The sequence below is a fragment of the Gymnogyps californianus genome, chromosome 3 (assembly GCF_018139145.2).
Source record: "Gymnogyps californianus isolate 813 chromosome 3, ASM1813914v2, whole genome shotgun sequence".
Lineage (NCBI taxonomy): Eukaryota > Metazoa > Chordata > Aves > Accipitriformes > Cathartidae > Gymnogyps > Gymnogyps californianus.
This window is the reverse complement of record NC_059473.1, coordinates 48,663,184-48,682,729: the sequence shown is the minus strand read 5'-3', so window position 1 is coordinate 48,682,729 and position 19,546 is coordinate 48,663,184. Positions and strand designations below refer to the sequence as shown.

The following is a 19,546-nucleotide window of genomic DNA, read 5'->3' as shown; positions in this document are numbered from 1 at the left end:
TTCTATCCATACTTTATTGCAGGTGTACATATAATTATTTATATTTTATTTTAAACAAGAAATTCCTTTCATGGAAAGGAGAAACTTTTACCATTAAAACAGAGTTATTATACCATGACTATTTTACAAATATGTACAAATATTGGCAGCTAGTTTCTAACATCAGCTGATAAATGCTTACATGTTACCCTCTACCAAACTAATCAAAACCAAAAATAACAAGAGACCTCCTAAATCCAAGACAAACAAAAAATACATCTATTACTGATAGGAACAGTTTTTTCATATGAATACAAAAAGTTGCATAATAGATATTCACAGTGCTTGTAAGATATTAATTCATTCTCAGTCTACACACAAAAGTGTCTGGTCTCCCCTTCATATGCATATGTAACTTAGAGTACTGGAGGGAGCTGTGCAGACCACAGAGAAGACCGTCAGACCTGGAGAGTTTGCCTTCCCCACCAGCCATGAAAAAATACAAGAAAACCCCATGTACACATAAGGCAGTGGATGCTCACGCAAGAGCCAATTACACTGTTTTCAGGCATTGGTGTATTTTGTAACCAGCGACAGCAGGATTACAGCATTTCACCAAATCCACTGAATGCTTGGTAACTGCAAAAAGAAAAAAACAAGCTGCTTGGTGGCAATAAACACTTCAGTAAGGTGGTTCGGCTGAAGTAAGTATGAATGGGATTGTCTGAGACAAGTGTGCACGGATGTGAGCATGTAGCGCACACACGTGTTTTATGACACTTTTCCAAACAACCACACCCACTGAATTTTGAGCTTTTTTCCCTGTTAACAAACATTGCCAGAACGAGTAACTGTATGCCTGCACAGGTGGGAGAGCAACAGTTTAGCAGGGCCATCGCTCCAGACCCCCCCACCTTTTCCACGGACAGACAGGCATTGCTGCAGCAAGAGCCATCCCTCCAGCTCCGCGGCGGCTGCAAGAACAAGGCTGCTCCCTGCAGCACAGCCACTGGCCTCCTCGATCCTGGCCATGCCCGTCTCCCACGGCTTACAGCCAAACAGGCCCCAGGTAACAGGGAGCAACCGACAGTGGGAGGCCTGACTGGACTCTTCATGAGCAGCCAGATGTCCTAAATGGATCTAAATGGGTAAAGGAGAGTTTATTTTGGATGCAGTAAACATACCTCAAGTACTCTGTAAAGGCATTTTGGCTTTGCTTGGAAGAAAGGAAAAGAGGCTACGGTGAACACAGAGCTCCTAATTGTTCATTACAAAAAGAAAGAACAGTGTGATCAAAGAGGGCACGGTCAATTAAGTCGTGGCTACAGTGAGCTTGTGCCCATCATTCATTCCTCAAACACACAGCTAGGTTTTGGTGCTGAATTCATCTCAGAGGATATACAGCCACTGATGCCACTTCAGTAAATGCAGATGCACCTGCATGCTGTCTCTACACCATGCTCACCTGCACAGACATAGTGAGATGAAGGACTTCACGGATTTGCTGTTTTAACAGTTTATGCAAATGCAATTTACCAGACAACTACTAAGCCTGCAAGTACACCCTCAAAGCAGCAGCTCAAACCCTCCTCATCGTGGTCTGGCTTCCTTCCTTTCCTGAATTCGGCTATCTTCAGCTTTTGAGTGATCAACACTGCACAACACACACTTCCTCAACCAGCAGATTAGCATCAGTCTGCTTCTAGAGTTTGCCAAAAAATTATTAGCTTCCACCTGCAAGGTTGTCAAAAGTTGGGCACAGGTTACACATGCCTGTAAGTACAAGCTTACCAAAAGCTGGGAATTGATGAGGGGAGGAGGTACTGGGGGAAGACAGGGAAGGAAATCAAACAAACATACATTTATTTGGATGTAACAAGGTAGCAGGATGTTTTCCACACCAAATGCTTGAATCAAACAGCATAATTATCATTATTTTCCTAGTGAGAGCCAGCACAGCCAGCTCCACCACTCAAAATCACCAAACAAGTACCCTTGGTTTGGCACACAAACACGCTGCGCTTCCACCATCACCAGCCCTGCAGCACCACGCACTCACACTTGCATGACCTATCCATGACTAAGTTGGATGCAGTCACTCTGTCTGTCCTTCCAAAGCGACTTTTTCTAGTCCATACTTGCCTCCTAAGCAGAGGAAAAATTTCTAAGGAACAGATTTATTAAAAACAAAGAAAAGAACAACATAAAAGTGTGATTCAAAGTAAGGGGTGATCATGCCTGGACAGATTCTCCAGTCACACTCCTGTCTTCAAGAGCCAGTCAATTAACGCTCTTGTCTTCTGTACTCTCAGAAGCAGCTCAGTTGTTTTATCCCCTCCCCCATCTATCCCCAAGGATAGAAGCATTTATTTACCAATCTGCATCATGGCAGTAGTAGAAAGCTGACAGACAGTTCCATTTGTTGCATTGAAGAAAAAAAAAAAAAGAACACACATTGTATTTGGCTGGATGCTTACAACAAAACAAAACAACAACAAAAATAAGAGAATAAACTCCTGGCAGAGCAGGTCTTGCTCCCAATAAAGCAAATAGGCAACTTGTGTTCATCAGAACAGGAACAGGCTAGATACTTCCATACACAGCCCTCCAAATGTGCTCAGAGTATATCCTGGCCTGACAGCTGTTGGCAGTGTTGCAGCAGCACAAACTCAAGACAACCAAACTATCTGTACACTAGCATTAACATAAATGGACCACAAGAGAAACACAGGAAGATAAACTGACATAGACTTTAAATTTCTTTCTGATAAATCCATTTAGACACAGTATTTACTTTACTAGCTCAGTGTCAGTTTTGGTCCACTGTTTTTGGTTTTTATGTTGGTAGTGTCACTGCTAATGGTGCAGGCCACTTCCATTTTCTGCTCAGACAGACACTTCCAATGCCAATGTTAAGTGCTACACTCCAGTTGATTTGCCCTGTAGTCAGGTCTGCAGAAGTGATGCCACTTACTGATTATGGAGCTGAATAACAAAGCTTCTCTCAATCTCCTGCAAGAACCAGAGTGACATCACACGTGTTAATGAGGTATATATTTCCATGATGAGCTGTTTCCTGGTATGGAAGAACTCCAATCTCATTACACCACAAATTCCTCCGGGAGCTGGTCCTCTCCCAGAAGATCCAAGGAGAGGCAGTTCATGGATCGCTTCCCATAAAGGGCAGACTTGGTTTTGCAGTCCGCTGTGGAATAAACGCAGCCATAGATAGACAGCTTATCCTCCAGGCTGCAGCCAAATGTGTAGCTGTGGGACGTGTCTGAAGACAACGTGGCACTTAGTGGTGGGTGCCGGTGCTTGTAAAGGCGGATGTCATCCAAACTCTGGCTGTGCTGGTCTGTGCAGCTCCTGCTTTTGGGTGATCTGACCTGCCAGTTCAGTAAGACACGAATAAAAACAATGAGCTCAGACACAGCTTAAGGATGCTGGCTATGCATGCTACAAGTTTTCCAAAATTGTTCTTCCACTCCTTCAAAACAGCCCCACCAGCCTTCTGAAGGACGTTGGCTTAATGAAGAAGCTGTGAACCAGTAAGAAATTACAAGTGCATTAAGCTGCCCTGCCATGTTGAGCCAGATCCTGATCTGTCTGCACTGTGTCCTCAGTGTCCAGTACAACTGACGAAACACTTGACAGGTATTGACACCTGAATGACCTGACACTTCTTGGCAGATCTGGGCAGTCATCCTCAAATGGACAAAGTGCACATAACAAAAAATTACCCCAACTGCTTGAACACACTGAGTTAGTAAAAGTCTAATGAGCTGAAAGGAAGGTTCAGAAGGCAACCATGCAAACTAATGGGTTACGGTGTCCAAAATTCACTAAGTGCAACATACAGTTTCATCTGCATAACACTGTTCAGCAATGAAGAAAACAGGATCAACAAACCAGCAGTAATTCCCAGAGGCAGCGTCTTGCTACACAAGCTGTAGTGACTCGGCCTCTGTGGAAGAATTACTGACCATTCGAGACGTTTCCAATTTCCCCACCTGTTTTTTCTTGCTCTGTCTCCTCGTAATCAGCTTTTAAATGCTAATATTAACGCTGATTACAGGAATATCACTTTTAAACAAGATACTTCTGTTGGCAACACAGAAAACTTCCTCTAGTATCACTTCTCTCACCTCCATGGGATGGGAATTAAAAAACTACCCTGAGGAAACCCTGCACTGGCTCAGCTGTGCTCCCAGAAACAGGCACACACTGTATGGTCCGGTCAATGCTAAGGAAACCCAGTCCTGCAGTGTTTAGTTACATGGCCTTGTAAGGAAGGTTCTTTTTTAAAAAAATGCACCAAATATTTGATGCATCGAAGTGGCAGCCAGGTCTTTGCAATTGCTTAGACAGTCCTGTGCTGATCAGAAACATTCTTATAAAACAGATGCCTCCTGATCAGTTAATAGCATAAACATGTGTTGGTAAAAGCATTAACATTAAAAACATTACTTTAAGCAAGATGCCCACTCCCTGCCTTGCACTCTTAAGTCATTCCCCTCAATTACAGGAATAAGTTCATTATGATTTGTACTGCACAGTTTTCAGCTTTGGAAAAAATAACCAAGATTTTATTTAAATCTCCTATAGCACTTCACGGACTATTTTGCTGATAAGTAAAAATTTCTTATCACTTTTGACTGCGTCTATGAAGAAGCATGAAAAGAGGAAAAAAAAAGTCCTAAGAAGTGACTGAAGTCCTTGTTCAGAAAAGTTCAGGGAGTAAAGGGGAAAACGACGAACAGGTTTTTAAAATTCTTTTAGCAGATAAGGCTAATTTGGATTCAGAGAGAGATGAAATGGTGGAGGCTTGTTTTTTTTCTAAAAAAAAAAACCAAACCCCACACAACATTTCTACCCAGTGGATACAGCTATACTTTGAAAAGAAATATTGTTTGGCTTTAAAAAGCCATTTTAATAAGCTTTTTCCAAGCACAACTTATGATATGACATATTTTACCATATATAGTTGCCTTTTCTCAAGGGTTTGATGAAAAGAAAATTGACAACAAAGACTTCAGCACACATAGTATAATCACACAAATGACAGTAATTAGAGCTTGAGCATCTGGTTTTGCTCTGATGTGAGCTCCTTCTGGCTTCAGGAGCAGGAATATGATCAAGTTTGCAGCCACATCCAAACTGCACGGATGGTCTTGGCTCTATATTGCACCGAAAAATTGGAAGTGGTTTATTTTCCATTTCCCATCTGGAAGCCTAAGGCAGACGATAGCTGGCTTGCAAGATTTCCCCGCTGATCACTCCAAACCTCTCTATACTATTGTGGACCCAAACACTGCTCTCATCCTATTCCTGACAGCAGTAGCTGGCCAACAGCTGGTTTTGGTCACACCATTTAAAAAAAAAAATCAGTCAAATCCAGACCAAACAAGATCACCTGATTTACAGCTGTCTCCATTACACTAGACCTTGGTTCAATGCCCACACACAGACCCTCCTGCCGAGCACCCCCCCTTACCTGGTGAAGGGATTCCACACTTTGGCCTCTCATTTTTATTAGCGTGACTTGCACCACAGACAGTGATTCCTGATTCACAGCTGCAAAGGAGAAGGAGGAAATGAAAAGTGTTGCAGGTTTGAGGTTTTGTGGGCTGCGGAAAAAGGAAGTTGTTCTCACAGGCCACATTCAAGCAGTGCTATCCTATTAATATACATCAGTAAGCACCTTCAGTGCTCTGGGAGTTTTGCTCACAAGTACCTCTTTTTGCCCCTAAGGATCAATGTTTAAAAACTTTCAAGAAAACAGCTTCTCACCAACTTGTCCCATATTCACCCATCTTGCTTTGCTATAAAGGCTGTATGTCTTAAGGCCAGACAGCTCCTGGGTGACCCCATTGTCTAGTACTCCCTGTATCACAAGACACAAAACTTTAGCTATTCATTCCTGCGACTAGCCCATTAATCTGTGGTTGAACCCCTTTGCTGTTTTGTGGTATACAAGATGTTAAAGCAAATTCCTTCACTACAAAAGGGTTTACCTCAGTTACCTTTTTGTCATTAACTGAGTATAAACTTAGCAAATTTGGAGAAGGGAGACCTTGAGGAGCACAGAGGAGAGCAGCACTGTACAATACAGGGTGCTGGCCTTTAACCTCTAGATGAGCTGACTTCAAATCCTGTTGCAGTAGGGCAGTAAGTAGCACTGGCCGTTGTTTGGAAGAAGATGCAGCTTTCTTAGATCCCTCAGATTATGCCTGTTGCTAGAGCCTAAAGAAAAGCACTGAGCAGTAGCAGAAAGCCATCTCACCTTGGCAGCTAGCAGCATCTAGAGGAAGAGATTCAACAGATTCTCCCACAATGGCCTCCTCTAACTGGTCTCCCTCTAAAGGCTCATCTACAGGCACCTCCTCTGGCTCATCTACTGCCAGCTCAAGCTCTAGGAGGAAGAGAGCGGCAGGAGAAGGGTTAGCATTACACTTCTGCTCCAAGCTGCTTCACGTTCTCTTACTCCCCATTCTCCTGAAGGAGAAGGCAAGAGCGGGCTTAGAAGTTGCTCTGCATCTCCAAATTCTTTACCATCATCCTGAGAGTCGTCTTCAGCCCGCCCTTTGCTGCCACTGTCAATGCCAGAGCTACTGTAGCTGATGGTTGAGCTGCAGGATTTCTCTTTGCTATGCACCCGGTCAATGCTGAAGGGCTCATCCACTGACATTTCCACCGACACCCGGTGCCTGGAGTCAGCCTCGATGCCTGATGTGTGAGAGCTGCCGTGACTCCCCGTGGACTGGCGTGAGAGACGGTTATCCCTCCGGCTGCCCCCACTGCTCCCGCTGCCGCGCGAGTTCTTATCGCACGGGTCCAGGTCCATGTCTAGCGTATCACTGATATAGGACTCCCGGTAGCGCTTCTTCTCTAAGGAAGAAAGGCGAGACAAACCACTGGGAACTTTAAGCAAGACCGAAGGAAGGGTAGCAAAAATAATCAGTAAGTTCTGGGACTGGCACAACCCGACAATTAAGAAACAACTGCTGCAGCTACTCAATACAAGGACAGTTTTGTATTTGTGTGCTCAACAGATACTGGGATGCCCAGCTGGTTGTAAAAGAATTAGTCAGTCATACTTGCAGTAAACCCAGCATATCCTGAATTAGAACAGGCAAGCAGAGGCAGTTATGATACAGAAAATAGTAGCTTCCAGAATGAAGGAAAGGTCAAAAAAAAAAAAAGGGAATTACTTATCTAACCTAAGTGCTCAGTCTTTAAAAACAGAGTGCATTGATTGTTTCTTTAAACAGTTACCAACGTGTGGAGACAGCTAAGAACAGGATCCCCATGGATGGCATTTATTAATGATTTATTAATTACTTCTCCCATGGCTTGTATCTGTTACCTAGAGAGGCGTGCTGAGGGTGGTCAAGAAATCCACAAGACACTAGTAGACACAAAACAACCTAGGGCCTTTTGCCCACAGGCACTTGATTAGTGAGCCTTTCTACAGGTGACTGGCACATGCCACTGGCTGCGCCCACACAGCTCAAGGCCACTTCTATAGCCCCACTGAAGGAAAAGACAGAAATAACCAAGCTAGATGAGACCAAGGGCTCGCCCTGTACACTGATTCCACACAACCAGCGATCACCACTTCAGAGATGGATGTAAGCTCCTTAGAGTTAGTGGAGATGGGCAATAACCAGAAACAAGTTTCTTCCTGACTTCTCCCTGGAAGGAGTCAGGCCTATGTCCTCAGACAAGAGGACCAACTACTGCTGGCTGACTTCTGCTGACCTTGAAGGTAACGATATAAGGTTTACATACCCCAGAGAAGACAGAGAAAGTGTGAACGGAGAATGCGGGGAACAGCAGTCAGGAAAGAAGTAGGGGAAAAAAGCATTCAGGAGAAGGCTAGAGGGAAGGGGACGTAGTCCTCTGAAAGAGGAGCTATGCAATGCATTAAAAACAGTCACTGGAGAGAAGTAGGCTGAGAAGTTGTAGGAGACCCAGCTTGCAGAGATGGAAAATGGAGGGGGCAAGGTGAGAGGTGATGAAATGACTGAAGTCTGCCTGGAAGGATACCAGGGACTGTCAGAGTTCAAATCACATTGCTATGGAGAGGGGACCCCATCAGAAAAGACAAATTCTGGAGTCCTGATTTGCTCTCAGGCTGTTTCTGGCACCTGCAACTCCTAGCTCTTAACTGTCTGACACTACAGGCTAAATTGTGTGCAGTGTTTAGTAAAGGGCACTAAAAAATTAAGATACAGGCTCGCAACTTGTACTGCTCCTTGAACACAAGAAGATCTTATCGTAATGGAAAGCTTTTTATTCAAAATTACTTCCACTCAGAAGCATGTGTCAAATGTGCGCAAATTGGGAGCACAAAGAGTGAGGATCTCCTCTTAAAGAGAGATATTCCCCCTCTACTGCTCTCACACACACACTTTCTGATCACAGTCTAGCAATGTGGGAACCATAAACACTTCCCAGTAATGGACTTGAAACATATCTAACACCTCTATTTCTCTCACTGGCTTCCTGATAAGGCAGAAACACCATTAATTAGATAGAGAGCAGCCACCGTGAAGCAGCAGCAGAGCTTAACATGCTGTACTCTTCCCCTTACCAAAGTCACCTGCTCTTCCCATCACGTACCTTCAGCCTCCTCCAGTTTTCGGATTTGCTTCAACACTGGCTGGATATTCAGAAAGAGCCGATGACTGTTGCTGAGGAGCTGCAGCAAGTGCCGCGACCTGAAGGGGCAACCCGTGTAGTAAACCAGTTTCCGTGCAGAGGGCAAACCATCTGGCTGGATCTCAAATTTCTTCCCCTGCATAAAGAGGAGAGATGCCAGTGAAATGAGCAAGAGCATGTTTTCAGCCACACAGCCACCAGAGATAGCTGCGGTCTTGTGCATACAAGTGACAGGTCTTGACATGGCAGTGTGGGCAGGCCGACAGCTTTGCCAGGTCCGAGGTTGACAGCTCGCTGCCAGATGGACTCCGTTCCGTCATACTCACCAGAAATGCCAGCTTCCCGATGTGCGACCAGGGAAAGTCATAGAGGAGCTGGCGAACATGATTCACCTCCTGCAACACATCAAACTCGGAGTGACACAGGGACTGGCAGGTACAGGGTGGAGTCAGCAATGTGCAAAGAATTTGCAAACAACCAAGAATCTGAGATATGTGGAGCCTGGCGCTCGAAGGGGAGGCAGAGAAGCTGCAGTGGGGGGGAGGAGAAGGTAGCTGGGCAGAGTTAATGCTCCACCAGGCGGCTTTCACAGCAGTCTGTTACCTGATAGATGTGCATTCCTCTCAGGGTCAGGCCCAGGATAACCGTCGGGCGATCCTCCTTCTTATCCTAAAAGGACAGAAGAGCCCGGAGTCAAAGGTTAATCTACAAAGACCATGCTCTTGTTCTGGCACCTACTGCAGGAGAGGTAGCAGGACTGCTCATCAGGCAGATGCCATCAGCTCATTTGGTTTTTATTGTGTTTGTAAAGTGCACCTTGCCTTGTTGACCCCTGAAATATCTGCACCTAAAATCCCCTCATGCTGGGCGACTCAAGAATTTCACCAGCAAACACCCTAGCTGCCCTGGACAGGGAATCCTGTAGCTTTAGTGATTCGAGGGCATGGACAATTACTGCTCTCAGAGGTACCTTGTAACCTCTCATACTGCCACACACTGTCTCTGCTGTCTCCATGAACATGCACCACTCTCCAGGTGACAGAGAGCTCAAAACAGAAGGGATGCCTGTCCCCTTCTCCTTGCCACAGCACTGCTGTTCCCATCCAGGGACTTGCTGGACCTTGGGTGTCCCTTGGCTGGGAGGGAGCTAATCAATGCCCAGAGTTACAGGGACCTTCCTTCTAACCTTTTGATCTCAGGTGTTGGGAGCAGGTGGTTTTAAATGTTTGCAGCTGGGTTGGAATACTGCCTTGTTTTTCTTCATGCTGTATCTTGGTATGACATACTCGGTCTCTAATGAGATTCCTTTGCTTGAAGACCAAAAAATATCATAAACTAGTTCTTTCAGTCTCCTGGCATGGCAGTTAGGGAGGAGAACACATACTTTTCTTGCTAGGAGGAGCAGGAGGAATAAGATTTTTGGGTAAAAATTTATGGGCTCACAGAGCTCAAACTTTACATCAAAACCTTCTCTCCTCATCTGGCTTGTCAAGATGCAAGCCTTACGCCATCACATTACCTCACCCTTTGCCCCTGGTACCATCCATGTCTCCAATTTAAAGTCACTAAGAAATGCTTTCTGCCTCCTAAGGCAAAGAGCTTCGTAAATCAGTATTGGTCTGGAGGAGAGATACAGGGCTCAGTGCTGTGTTTTCTTTTGGAGTTCCCAACCTCAGTAGCAGCCATGAGGAGGGTGTAAGACAAAAGCAACTGCTTTTGAAACCTCAGGGCAGCCAACGCACTGACACCTTTGCCTGGCACCCCGGTGCGCTCGATCAGGAGCTTTGTGACCCAGGTATCACCTAGGAGGAGGATATCTCATCACGAGATAACTGTGTCACACAGCAGGAAGAAGAGCACACTGTGGATCAAACAACACATGAAGGACTTAGCAATGCATAAAATGTAAGTTCAAGTCAGACAGGAATTTGGGTATTAAGAGCAACCAATTTTAGAGCCCTGGTGCTTTCGGATATAAATTGTATCATGTCCTGCCAGCTGGATTTCTTATGGCATTCAAGTGTAACCAACCCTCTTATGACTGCATCATTAACAGCATTAGAATCAAAACAGAGAGGACAGAGGAGAGGTAGGGGGGAGCATCTATTGTTTGCAAGGAACTGAAACTAAGCCTGGACTACAGACCAAACTGGAACTTATTTCCTCCAGAAAATGCATGTTTCTCTAGTAACTAGAGCTGCTAGATCCGGTCAAAGGACACTGGTACCTCCCAGACATAATTCCCACTAAGCACAAACAACCAAGAAGTTCAATTATGAGTCTGACAAAGTGGGGTATCTCTATTTGGGAAAAAAGGTCCAAGCCATTCCTAATTGCATGAGCAGGTTTCACTCACCTAAGTGGAACAGAAAACTTCTCTTTAGTCCTATTTCTAGACCTAAACTCTCTTAGCATGTCAAAATGAAGTGCATTCTGTTTAAGCAGGCTTGGGTAAGGAGTTTAAGACTCAGGGACAAGCAACAATCCAGGAATCCAAAAACTGACATACAGCTGAAAAAACACCAACCATTCTGACAGGGTTGGAGGGGGAGGGGGGTAAGAAAGTCGAGATGACTCAGTGTCACCTTCAGTTATTACATGGCATTTGCGTGAAAGCTGGCCAACCTCTTGTCACCATCTCAATGGACTGCAACAACAAAAAAAAAGGCTTCTCAGTGATTTCCCTGGTGCAAGTCTACTGACAGGCAGGGACAAAACTTAAGTTTTGCCATTCCTGTGGCCAGTTTCTTGGCTGAGGAACAAAACTAGATTCCAGCTATACCTGCATATCGGCAACAGATTTGTTTGTGGGGACAGGCCTCACTGGCTGAACATTTTAGACTTGTTTGGCCTCTCCGAATCAGAGGCAACCATCCCTCAAATAAACAGAAAGTGAAAAATGCAATGGTGCACCCAATTAATGATGGGAGAGAAGTTCAAAATAAGAAGGTCTTTGTTTAACCTTCTGCAGTCTATAGAAGTGGACGGGCACATCTTCCAGCAGGCAGGACTCCTTAATGAACTTCAGCACTGCTTCCTTAGCACTCAGCCCTTGCTGTTCTCGGTGCATCTCTGGGGCATGTTTCAAGATGTAGTCGCTCCCCCTCTTCGCAATTATCTAAACCACAAGGAAAACAAACAGGTCAGCAAGTCTTCAGCGATCCACATGGGAGGCAGCTGTGATCAACAGCAAAGCAGAGACTGGAGGTGGAGGAGGTTCATACAGTCCCTCAAGATGTTAGTCCATGCTCACCTCTACCTCTCTGGAGGATAAGCATTTAAAGCAGCCCAGATGATAGCGATGTCTCCAAACAGATCCTAGATAGCAAAATCATAACAGACCAAGACTACAGAGGTCGTGTCAGCTCTTTTCATTTTTAAGTACTGGAATTACTTTTCTTAACTCTTGGCATCCATAAGTGCTCTGCATGCCAACACAATCAACAGCAACATCTCCAAACACTGCAGAAATGCTAGGTGGTCCTTTTAAGAACAGAAACTACACATTAGGCTTATTTAGCCTTTCCGTCCTCAAAGGGGTGGATAACACTATCTCAAGGTATTTTTTTATCTGTCAGGAGTGGTTGGCAGGCACGTGGCTTTGCTAAGCAGTAGAAAAACCCCGCACTGGGCCTTTTGCTCTTGCCCTGTGAGTGCCCAGTTCCCATGCCTGCCCACATGCCCTCTCCATACAAGGCTACAGGGCAGCTCGGCCCCCTCCTGTGCCAGACTGGCCCCTTCCAGGCTGCGAGCAGCAGTGACAGGTAAGAGCGGTGTTGGCTGAATTCAATTCACAAAATCTCGCACCATTGGGGGCATTTAAAACTAGATCCTACCAGGTACCCGAGAACAACCTGCCCTGGTTCAAAACAACCAGACCTCATCACCACCCAGTTCCCACTTCCATTTTATATTAAGCCCCTTGTTTACTCTGTTCTGTAATGCCTCTGCCCTCCTCTGCATGCCTTACCAGATTAGTTGCCCTCCCACGAGGAAGGCTGGCCTCGGTGGAGGACAACATCGATGCCATCAGCTGCGCAACGTCAGCAGAAAGAGACACGCCAGCTCCACAGTTCAAAGCCGGGTTCATCACCCCAGGGCAGCACCGCCTCTCCTCACTAGCACAAGGCTTGGGCAGCCCTCGGCCAAATGATCTCAAGCACGTGTTGGAGGAAAAGATTGCGTTGGAGGAGGAGATTGCTCAGTATCTCCCCACGGGAGCCCAGGGGCAGGGAGAGAAGCGTCCCCATGCCTGCCAGATTTTGCTCTTTGTAATGATGTAATAAATCATCCACATACTTGCTTGGGGTTGTGGCTCAGTGCAGGTGAGCCAGGCTTTGCCTTGGCCTTTGCAATGTTTGCCAGATGAGCAATAGTCTGTGATAAGACTTTTAACTGCCCCAGAAACGGCACGCATGAGACCCACCTTTTCCAGTTCTTTGTTAGCCACCTCCTGCCAGGCACCCCATAGCAAGGAACGGCATGGGATGAACGCCTGTTGTCTAGGAGAAAGGTGCATTTCTGCATAGCAAGGCAGGCAGGCAGGGACTTGTGCACAAAGGAGACTCTACCAGCCTTGCCTCCCTGACACAACCCCTGTCACTGCTCTGAACCTCCTCCCCAAAGCAGGGGACAGTGCCACCTTTCAGGGGAGATGCAACTCGCCTGGGGACAAGCAGCCAACTACCAGAGGCATCTGGGCTTTTCAACAGCTATCCCAAGGCTAAAATCTGCTGTCACAGTGGAGAAGGGGGCTCCAGAACTAAATCAGGTTGCAGAGGAGGGTCTGTCCAGGTCTGAGGGAACATCCTGCTCCAGCAGACATCATCAGACAATTACAGTGATTGTGTGTAACAAAGCTAGCTTCCCTTTCTATTTTTATGGACACTAAAGTGTTTATCAAGTTTTCTTGACATTTCACCGCAAGAGGAGAACTCTGCAGGTAACCAGCTCTGGCAGAGTCTTAGCTAATTTGCCTTCATTTGACAACTAAACCAACACTTGGCTTTCTAAGCTGCTTGTAAGTCTTGAAGGGCACAAGCCCATGTGCACACACTTATAAACAAACATGCAAGCCCATTTCCAGGCTCTTCCCTGTTCTCTTACTGCAGTTGAGCCAGAGATTAATGACAAAGCAAGCACCAGAAGCACTGCACAGCAGTACTACCCCTTAGGGTTTGGGTCTATCCATCCCAGAGGTAAGCATTACAGAGATAGGAACAAAGGGCAGCGGACTTGGCTTTGCAGCCCTGAGGTTTTCTGTAGAGCTTAAGTTTTGCAGATCTTGCTGATGTACCACTGCAAACACACAACTCTTTAAGCCATAGAAGAATTAAACAGAGACGGCCGCACTGTCGGAGTTATTCATTTGACACCAACACATTCCCTCACCAAGGAAGGGTACACACCACCCAGCTCACTCATGAGTAAGCCCAGGAGGAACGGGCACCTTCATCCAGTGGTAAGAGAGGAGATACCTCCTGAGGGAAATTCAGGGTGACGTTCAACCACTCTGCCTGATCATTGCAGTGGGAGTTGGGGAAGTTGGCTGCAGTCAGGTACCACCTTGACATAACTTGTGCTGTGTGCACAATCTGTTGACAGAAAGGTCCCCTGAAACTTACCCATTGCGGGAAATAAGCCTGGGGTTCAAAATATTTGCCAGCATGGACCTTCTCCCTGTAGTTGCCCAAGTCTGCCTGTAAGCTGTAGGCAGCCAACAAGAAGTAGATTTCTTCTTTGTGGTTGCACCGAGACATAAGTACTTGCTCTTTGAGATGGCAGTAGTAGAGCTGCCGTGCCACTTTATCGCTGCAAGACAAAGGCAAATTTACTTGAAGAAAAGAAAGTTCAGGCTCAGATAAGGCCCCTCAAACACATCTTCCTTCTGAGAGGAGGGATTAAACTTTGACATCCCTGATGTGTGCCAATGCCACCCTGATACAGTTATGTGTGTGTAGGGAGCACAAAGCCAACATCAAGGTCTTCTCCCACTAAGTGCTGTACAAACATGGGAAACGGTAGCTCCTATCTTGAGGAGCATGAGATCTAAGAAGTTAGGGCAGAAGGTAGATGAAAGAAAAATTATGTCACACCTGTTTTGGAGACTGACTACATCAAGCACTTCTGTTTCTCTGGAAAGCCTGTAGCAGTCAGGAGAGTCAACTCCCTTGAATCCCAGTCCTGTTTCTTGCACACCTGTCCTCCTTTCCCCTCTAAACCTGGCACTGCTTTTTCATTTCACCTTGCCTTAGGCTCAAGGTACTTTTCAACAGCTAATTCCCTGCAATGTAGATCAAAAGACATGGGAGCCTTGGGCTTGTTTTTGTCTTCCTTAAGCTGCTAAACAGGGATAGTCTGATAAGGCATAACTACCATGGGGCATTGGTACCCCCCCACACACCCCCCTGCTGTAAGAGCTCATGGGAAGCAGGCTGCTGACACGTATGTATAGATGAGGTGCTGGACACTACAGTCTGCTCATAAAAGTGTGTGTGTGTAGTTTGAAGGGGCCATGTAACTACCTCTGCGTGACTCCACAAACCTCTCCAATTAAATTACTAGTGCAAGAGAAAGTTGCTTGTGATACTAAAGGATACATACATTGGGGGTGGTAGAATGATATGCAATCTCCCTTTGTACCTAAAAGCAAAACTAAATAAAAAACACTTAACAGCCAAACAGACTCCAGAAGAGAGACACCCCTGTATTCAAAATGAAAGACTATGGAGAGAGAAAAACAAAAAACCACCAAGCTTTATTCAAGACAAGAACAAATGCCAAAAATTTGGTAAAGATTTTAATCCACCTAAATGATCCCAGCTTTTGGCTTACCCCGGGGTCACAGCCACGCCAGAAGTACTGATGCAAATTAATTCTGTCAGTTGTTCATTTTTAACTACCTCATCCTTTGTTCTGTACCGTGAGTGAGGGTGGTGGTGTTCTGAGTGCAGCCCATATTCCATGTGAATGGACTACAAATGCAAGACTCTCTAACTTATGAAGTAATTTCTTTTGTCCATTTACAAAAGTCCACTTCCAGGAGTAGACTGCACAGAGCACTGCTCAGATCCAAAAACCAGATCCAAAATTATTAGCACGTGCTCTGGAGTATAAATAGCTATTTTTGGTATATTCGTCAGATGCTTTTCATACAACCAAAAGACGCAAGCAAAAAAGTGTTAATCATATTTTGATACTGTCGTCATTCAACCTGCTCTCTAAACACAGATGGAAAAGCAGTCACAATTTTCCTAGGGATAAGGAATATGATTCAGGGGGAAACCATTCATGGCTGGGTGAGGAAGTCTGTGAAGGTCTTAAAAAACCCAAAAAACAAAAAATCAAGTGGATTTTTTAAGCTTATTTCTGTGAGCTAACAGAGATGCGCTTAACCAAGAAACATTTTTTTTCTTGCCTTTTAAGAATACAGTGAATAATTCAAAACACAGTAACTACCACAGAAGGGAACTTACCTTATTACTCTTCCATTTTCTACGTAGTATTGTACTCTAAAGAACGCAACAAAAGGAGGGCTGAATTTCTCTGTTCCCTAGAGCAGACACAGAAGACAAGTTAAATAACGTTCAGCATCCAAAATTGCTGTTACCCCCGTCTGGTAACGTTCTCTTCTCCCGAGCTCACTCCCCATACTGCTTTTAATTTTCTACTCTTAGCTCTTGGCAAATTTTAAGGGGGATCTGACTGTCTTGGTGGCTCACAACAATGAGGCATCATAAAACATTTAGACAGGCTGAATGGCAAAACGTCCTAGAGAGGGCAGATTTTGGATGGGGGGGGATGAGCAGGTATAAAAGAGTCCCAGCGTAGCCTGGGGATGCCCAGCCTGGCCCAGAGTTACCTAGCTCAGCACCTGGCAGCGCCGCAGACGCATTAGCGCTGAACACAGCAAGTTTAACACAGCCTGCCTCAAAGCACCAGGCAAGGCGGCAGGGCAGCGTGCCACGCTGGCGCAGCTGCGGCGTTTCCAGGGCACACCTAGGAGTAACCAGCTATCTCTGCGCTGCACCACATCACTCAGCAGGGACACACGCACTGCTACGTTCAGCATTTACTGCCCCAGGCTGAGGCGCACCAGCCTGATGTTAACTCCTCGCCTTTTGTTTGGCAGGGCTAACGTTTAGTTATTCACACCTTCCTGCAGCCACAGACCAAAAGGAGACATTGATGTCTGCTTCACACTGAAGATATCTGTTAGAAGAAAGCTGGCAAGAGTTCCGTTGTTGTTTTATCTACAGTCTACCTTTCAGACTTACAGGTTTGTTTAAACAGGAGGAAAAAAAAGGGGAAAAAAAAAAAGGAACATCTTATCTTACTAGCTCATTCTCTCATCTTTCCTACTTTGCCACTCGCTTCTTTAATGTTCATACAGGTAACTTTGCTCACACAGGCAGTTCCAAGGCTTTGCTGGTCAGACCCATCTCACTGGGACAAGGTACATGGAATGCTGTGCACATCTGATGCAGACAGCAACTTCTTGATCATCATGCAAATATTTACATTTTATTTCTGGAACTTGTTCATAGTCACCCTATTTTATCAGCTGGACTGGGCTTTCCACCTGAAACCTCTTCATAGGAATTAAATCCCTGCTGCTAACCCAGTCCAATAGCCTAACTCCTCTCAGACTTCAGTACCGCCAATGGCAACTCATTCAGCCTTTTATGATTCACCTCACACCAGAGGTTCGACACTTATCCTGTCTTAAAAAGTGTTGCAAGAATCCAGCCTCAAAGCAACCACAAAGCGTAACCAATCCCGAGGTGACCAGAAACACCTGCCTCAGGAAACCCCCACTGGCTGGACAGACAGCCATCTGCATGACTGGCAGCTGTCTTTGAAGTAACCCTCTCTTGTTTGGGAGAAGCAGTATGGGTTAAGAGAGATCCCCAAACCTCACTAGTCTTCTGCAAACTTCTCTAAGCAGCAGAAAAGGCAAGCATGCCTACTCTGCAGAACAAAAACTTTATGGAAGGTGGAAAAAGTCATAATGAGCTAATTAAGATATCTGAATGTAATTGCATACTACACTTTGTTCTAGACTGCGGCTCCTCTAATAATGACACACACAAATAGGCATTATCATGTCTGAATGACCAGCACTAAAAAATTACATAGGCTTGTCTTTATTTCACATAGCTTTTCCCTCCCTTGACAGGGCTGGCTAGCCTTAAAGAACTAAGACTCTTCTCGAACAAAATATCCTTCCTCTCACTCCACTGTCCTTTTGCATGTACTCTGGAAGAGTCACAGCTCCAGCCCTTTCCCTCGTATCAAGTTCAAGTCACAAAAGGTCATTTTAGGCTGTTCTGCTTAAGGATAACAATGAGGTCTCCAGACTCTTCATGGGCTCGGCTAAGTTCAAAAGGAATACTGACCAAATGATCTTCTCCACTCCTGTAGCAGCTAAGCAGCAACCATGTGGCTACTATTGCTCAGGTAAAGTTGTGTAAGGGGCTGTTTTAGCTCTTTTAATTAATTGTACAGCCGTGCACAAGTCACTGCATCTTGCTACTGAACAGCATTCTGCAGACCATCTTCAAGAAATGCTTTATGGACCTTAGTTTAAGAGCTTTCATCTCAGTGTAGTCCAATACCAAAGCAGTAGCCTCTGAAACTAAACATCTGTCTTACTTTGGTGGTCTCTTTCTTCCATTCCTTTGAAAAGTATTTGCTAAGCTTCTGCTCCAGGTCTATAAAAACATATTCATTATCTGAAAGACAAGAGGAAAAAGCATTTAATGTTAAAGAATGAGAAATTATTTTTTTATTAAATACTTAGATGACTATACAAGTTGTTTCCAAGCAATACACTTTAAAACAAAGCTGACCAGGGAATAGACAGGGCAGGGAAAAGAGAGGGCACCGAGTCTCTTAAGTACATGTGCTACTCCAGACAGTATGGGAGGAAGGTCAGCTATGCCTTGATTCAAGAGATGCTGAGCTAAAGTTTCCCAAACACCTTAGCCAGAAATGCAGAATTCTTGCTTTATAAGCAAGAAGCCGCTTACAGAAGGGAAACATCATCTTACCAAGCTAACTGTACTGTCAGTTTAGCAGATACAGTTTTTTATTATTACTAAACAAGAAAGCCCTACCCAAACTTCCACTCTGCCATCATGTAGCACCATGGTCCAACGCAACATAAGCAAGTGGACAGAGTCAGGTATTTGACAGGTTTCATCCTCTACATATGAATGGGATCCTCTGAAATGGTGAGAAGGAGGAGGACCAAACCCAAATGCCCTCCTCAGAAGGTCTGACATCTCCTGCTCACACCCGACTTCTTTCATAGAGCAGAAAGATGAATGAAAGGAAGGGAAACCTGGCCTGCCTCAAAGGACCAGGACTTGCTCTCCACCCAGGTGAGGGTGAACATGAGACAGCCCGAACAGCACATTGCCTTGAAAGAGCTTTGTACTGCTTTCAAAGCCAATGTTTTATAACACTGCTTACCAATTATCAAATCCAAACAACTCAGCCAGCGAAAGATTTTTCCCTGAGCCTTCTCAAGTCTCTCAAAAAAAAAAAAAAAGACCTGATGGGCATTTAAGGCTTCAGCAGCAATACCAGCTGAGCACGTTCACCTGACCAGTCCCTCTACTCTTTGGTCTTGCCCAGAGAAGTGTTTTGACAGGTGACATAAGTGCCAAGTTGAAGAGCTTGTTCCTTAGACATGAAAGGAGCAGGGCAAAAAAGGGAAAAAAGAAAAAAAAGGAAAAAAAAGAACCCTTCACAAAACAACCTTCTGCCCCTGAAGACCAGCCCAGACTTCCAAGCTTTGGCTTTTGCTTTCTGATGGCTCCTCCCAGAGCATTCCAGTTCTTTACAGGGGCAGATACAGCAAATACTTCCTTTGCAAGCTTTTAAAAAACAAGCA

General features: G+C 45.2%; 1 protein-coding gene across 2 annotated transcripts in view; it reads right to left on the bottom strand.

Annotated features, from left to right (window-relative positions):
- The window catches only part of FRMD1 (FERM domain containing 1), a 43,553-nt gene continuing 24,007 nt past the window's right edge, over positions 1-19,546 (bottom strand). Inside the window, exons 4-14 of one of the 2 annotated variants that reach the window (XM_050894836.1) lie at positions 18,301-18,380; positions 16,122-16,198; positions 14,271-14,457; positions 11,609-11,764; positions 9,250-9,315; positions 8,973-9,041; positions 8,608-8,782; positions 6,535-6,870; positions 6,266-6,394; positions 5,477-5,556; positions 1-3,368 (exon numbers count right to left, since the gene is read on the bottom strand). In XM_050894836.1, the coding sequence (XP_050750793.1) occupies positions 3,081-3,368; positions 5,477-5,556; positions 6,266-6,394; positions 6,535-6,870; positions 8,608-8,782; positions 8,973-9,041; positions 9,250-9,315; positions 11,609-11,764; positions 14,271-14,457; positions 16,122-16,198; positions 18,301-18,380 (1,643 nt within the window). In that variant the 3' untranslated portion in view covers positions 1-3,080. The remainder of the gene's footprint in view (positions 3,369-5,476; positions 5,557-6,265; positions 6,395-6,534; positions 6,871-8,607; positions 8,783-8,972; positions 9,042-9,249; positions 9,316-11,608; positions 11,765-14,270; positions 14,458-16,121; positions 16,199-18,300; positions 18,381-19,546) is intronic. The other variant, XM_050894837.1, reaches the window with a different exon arrangement.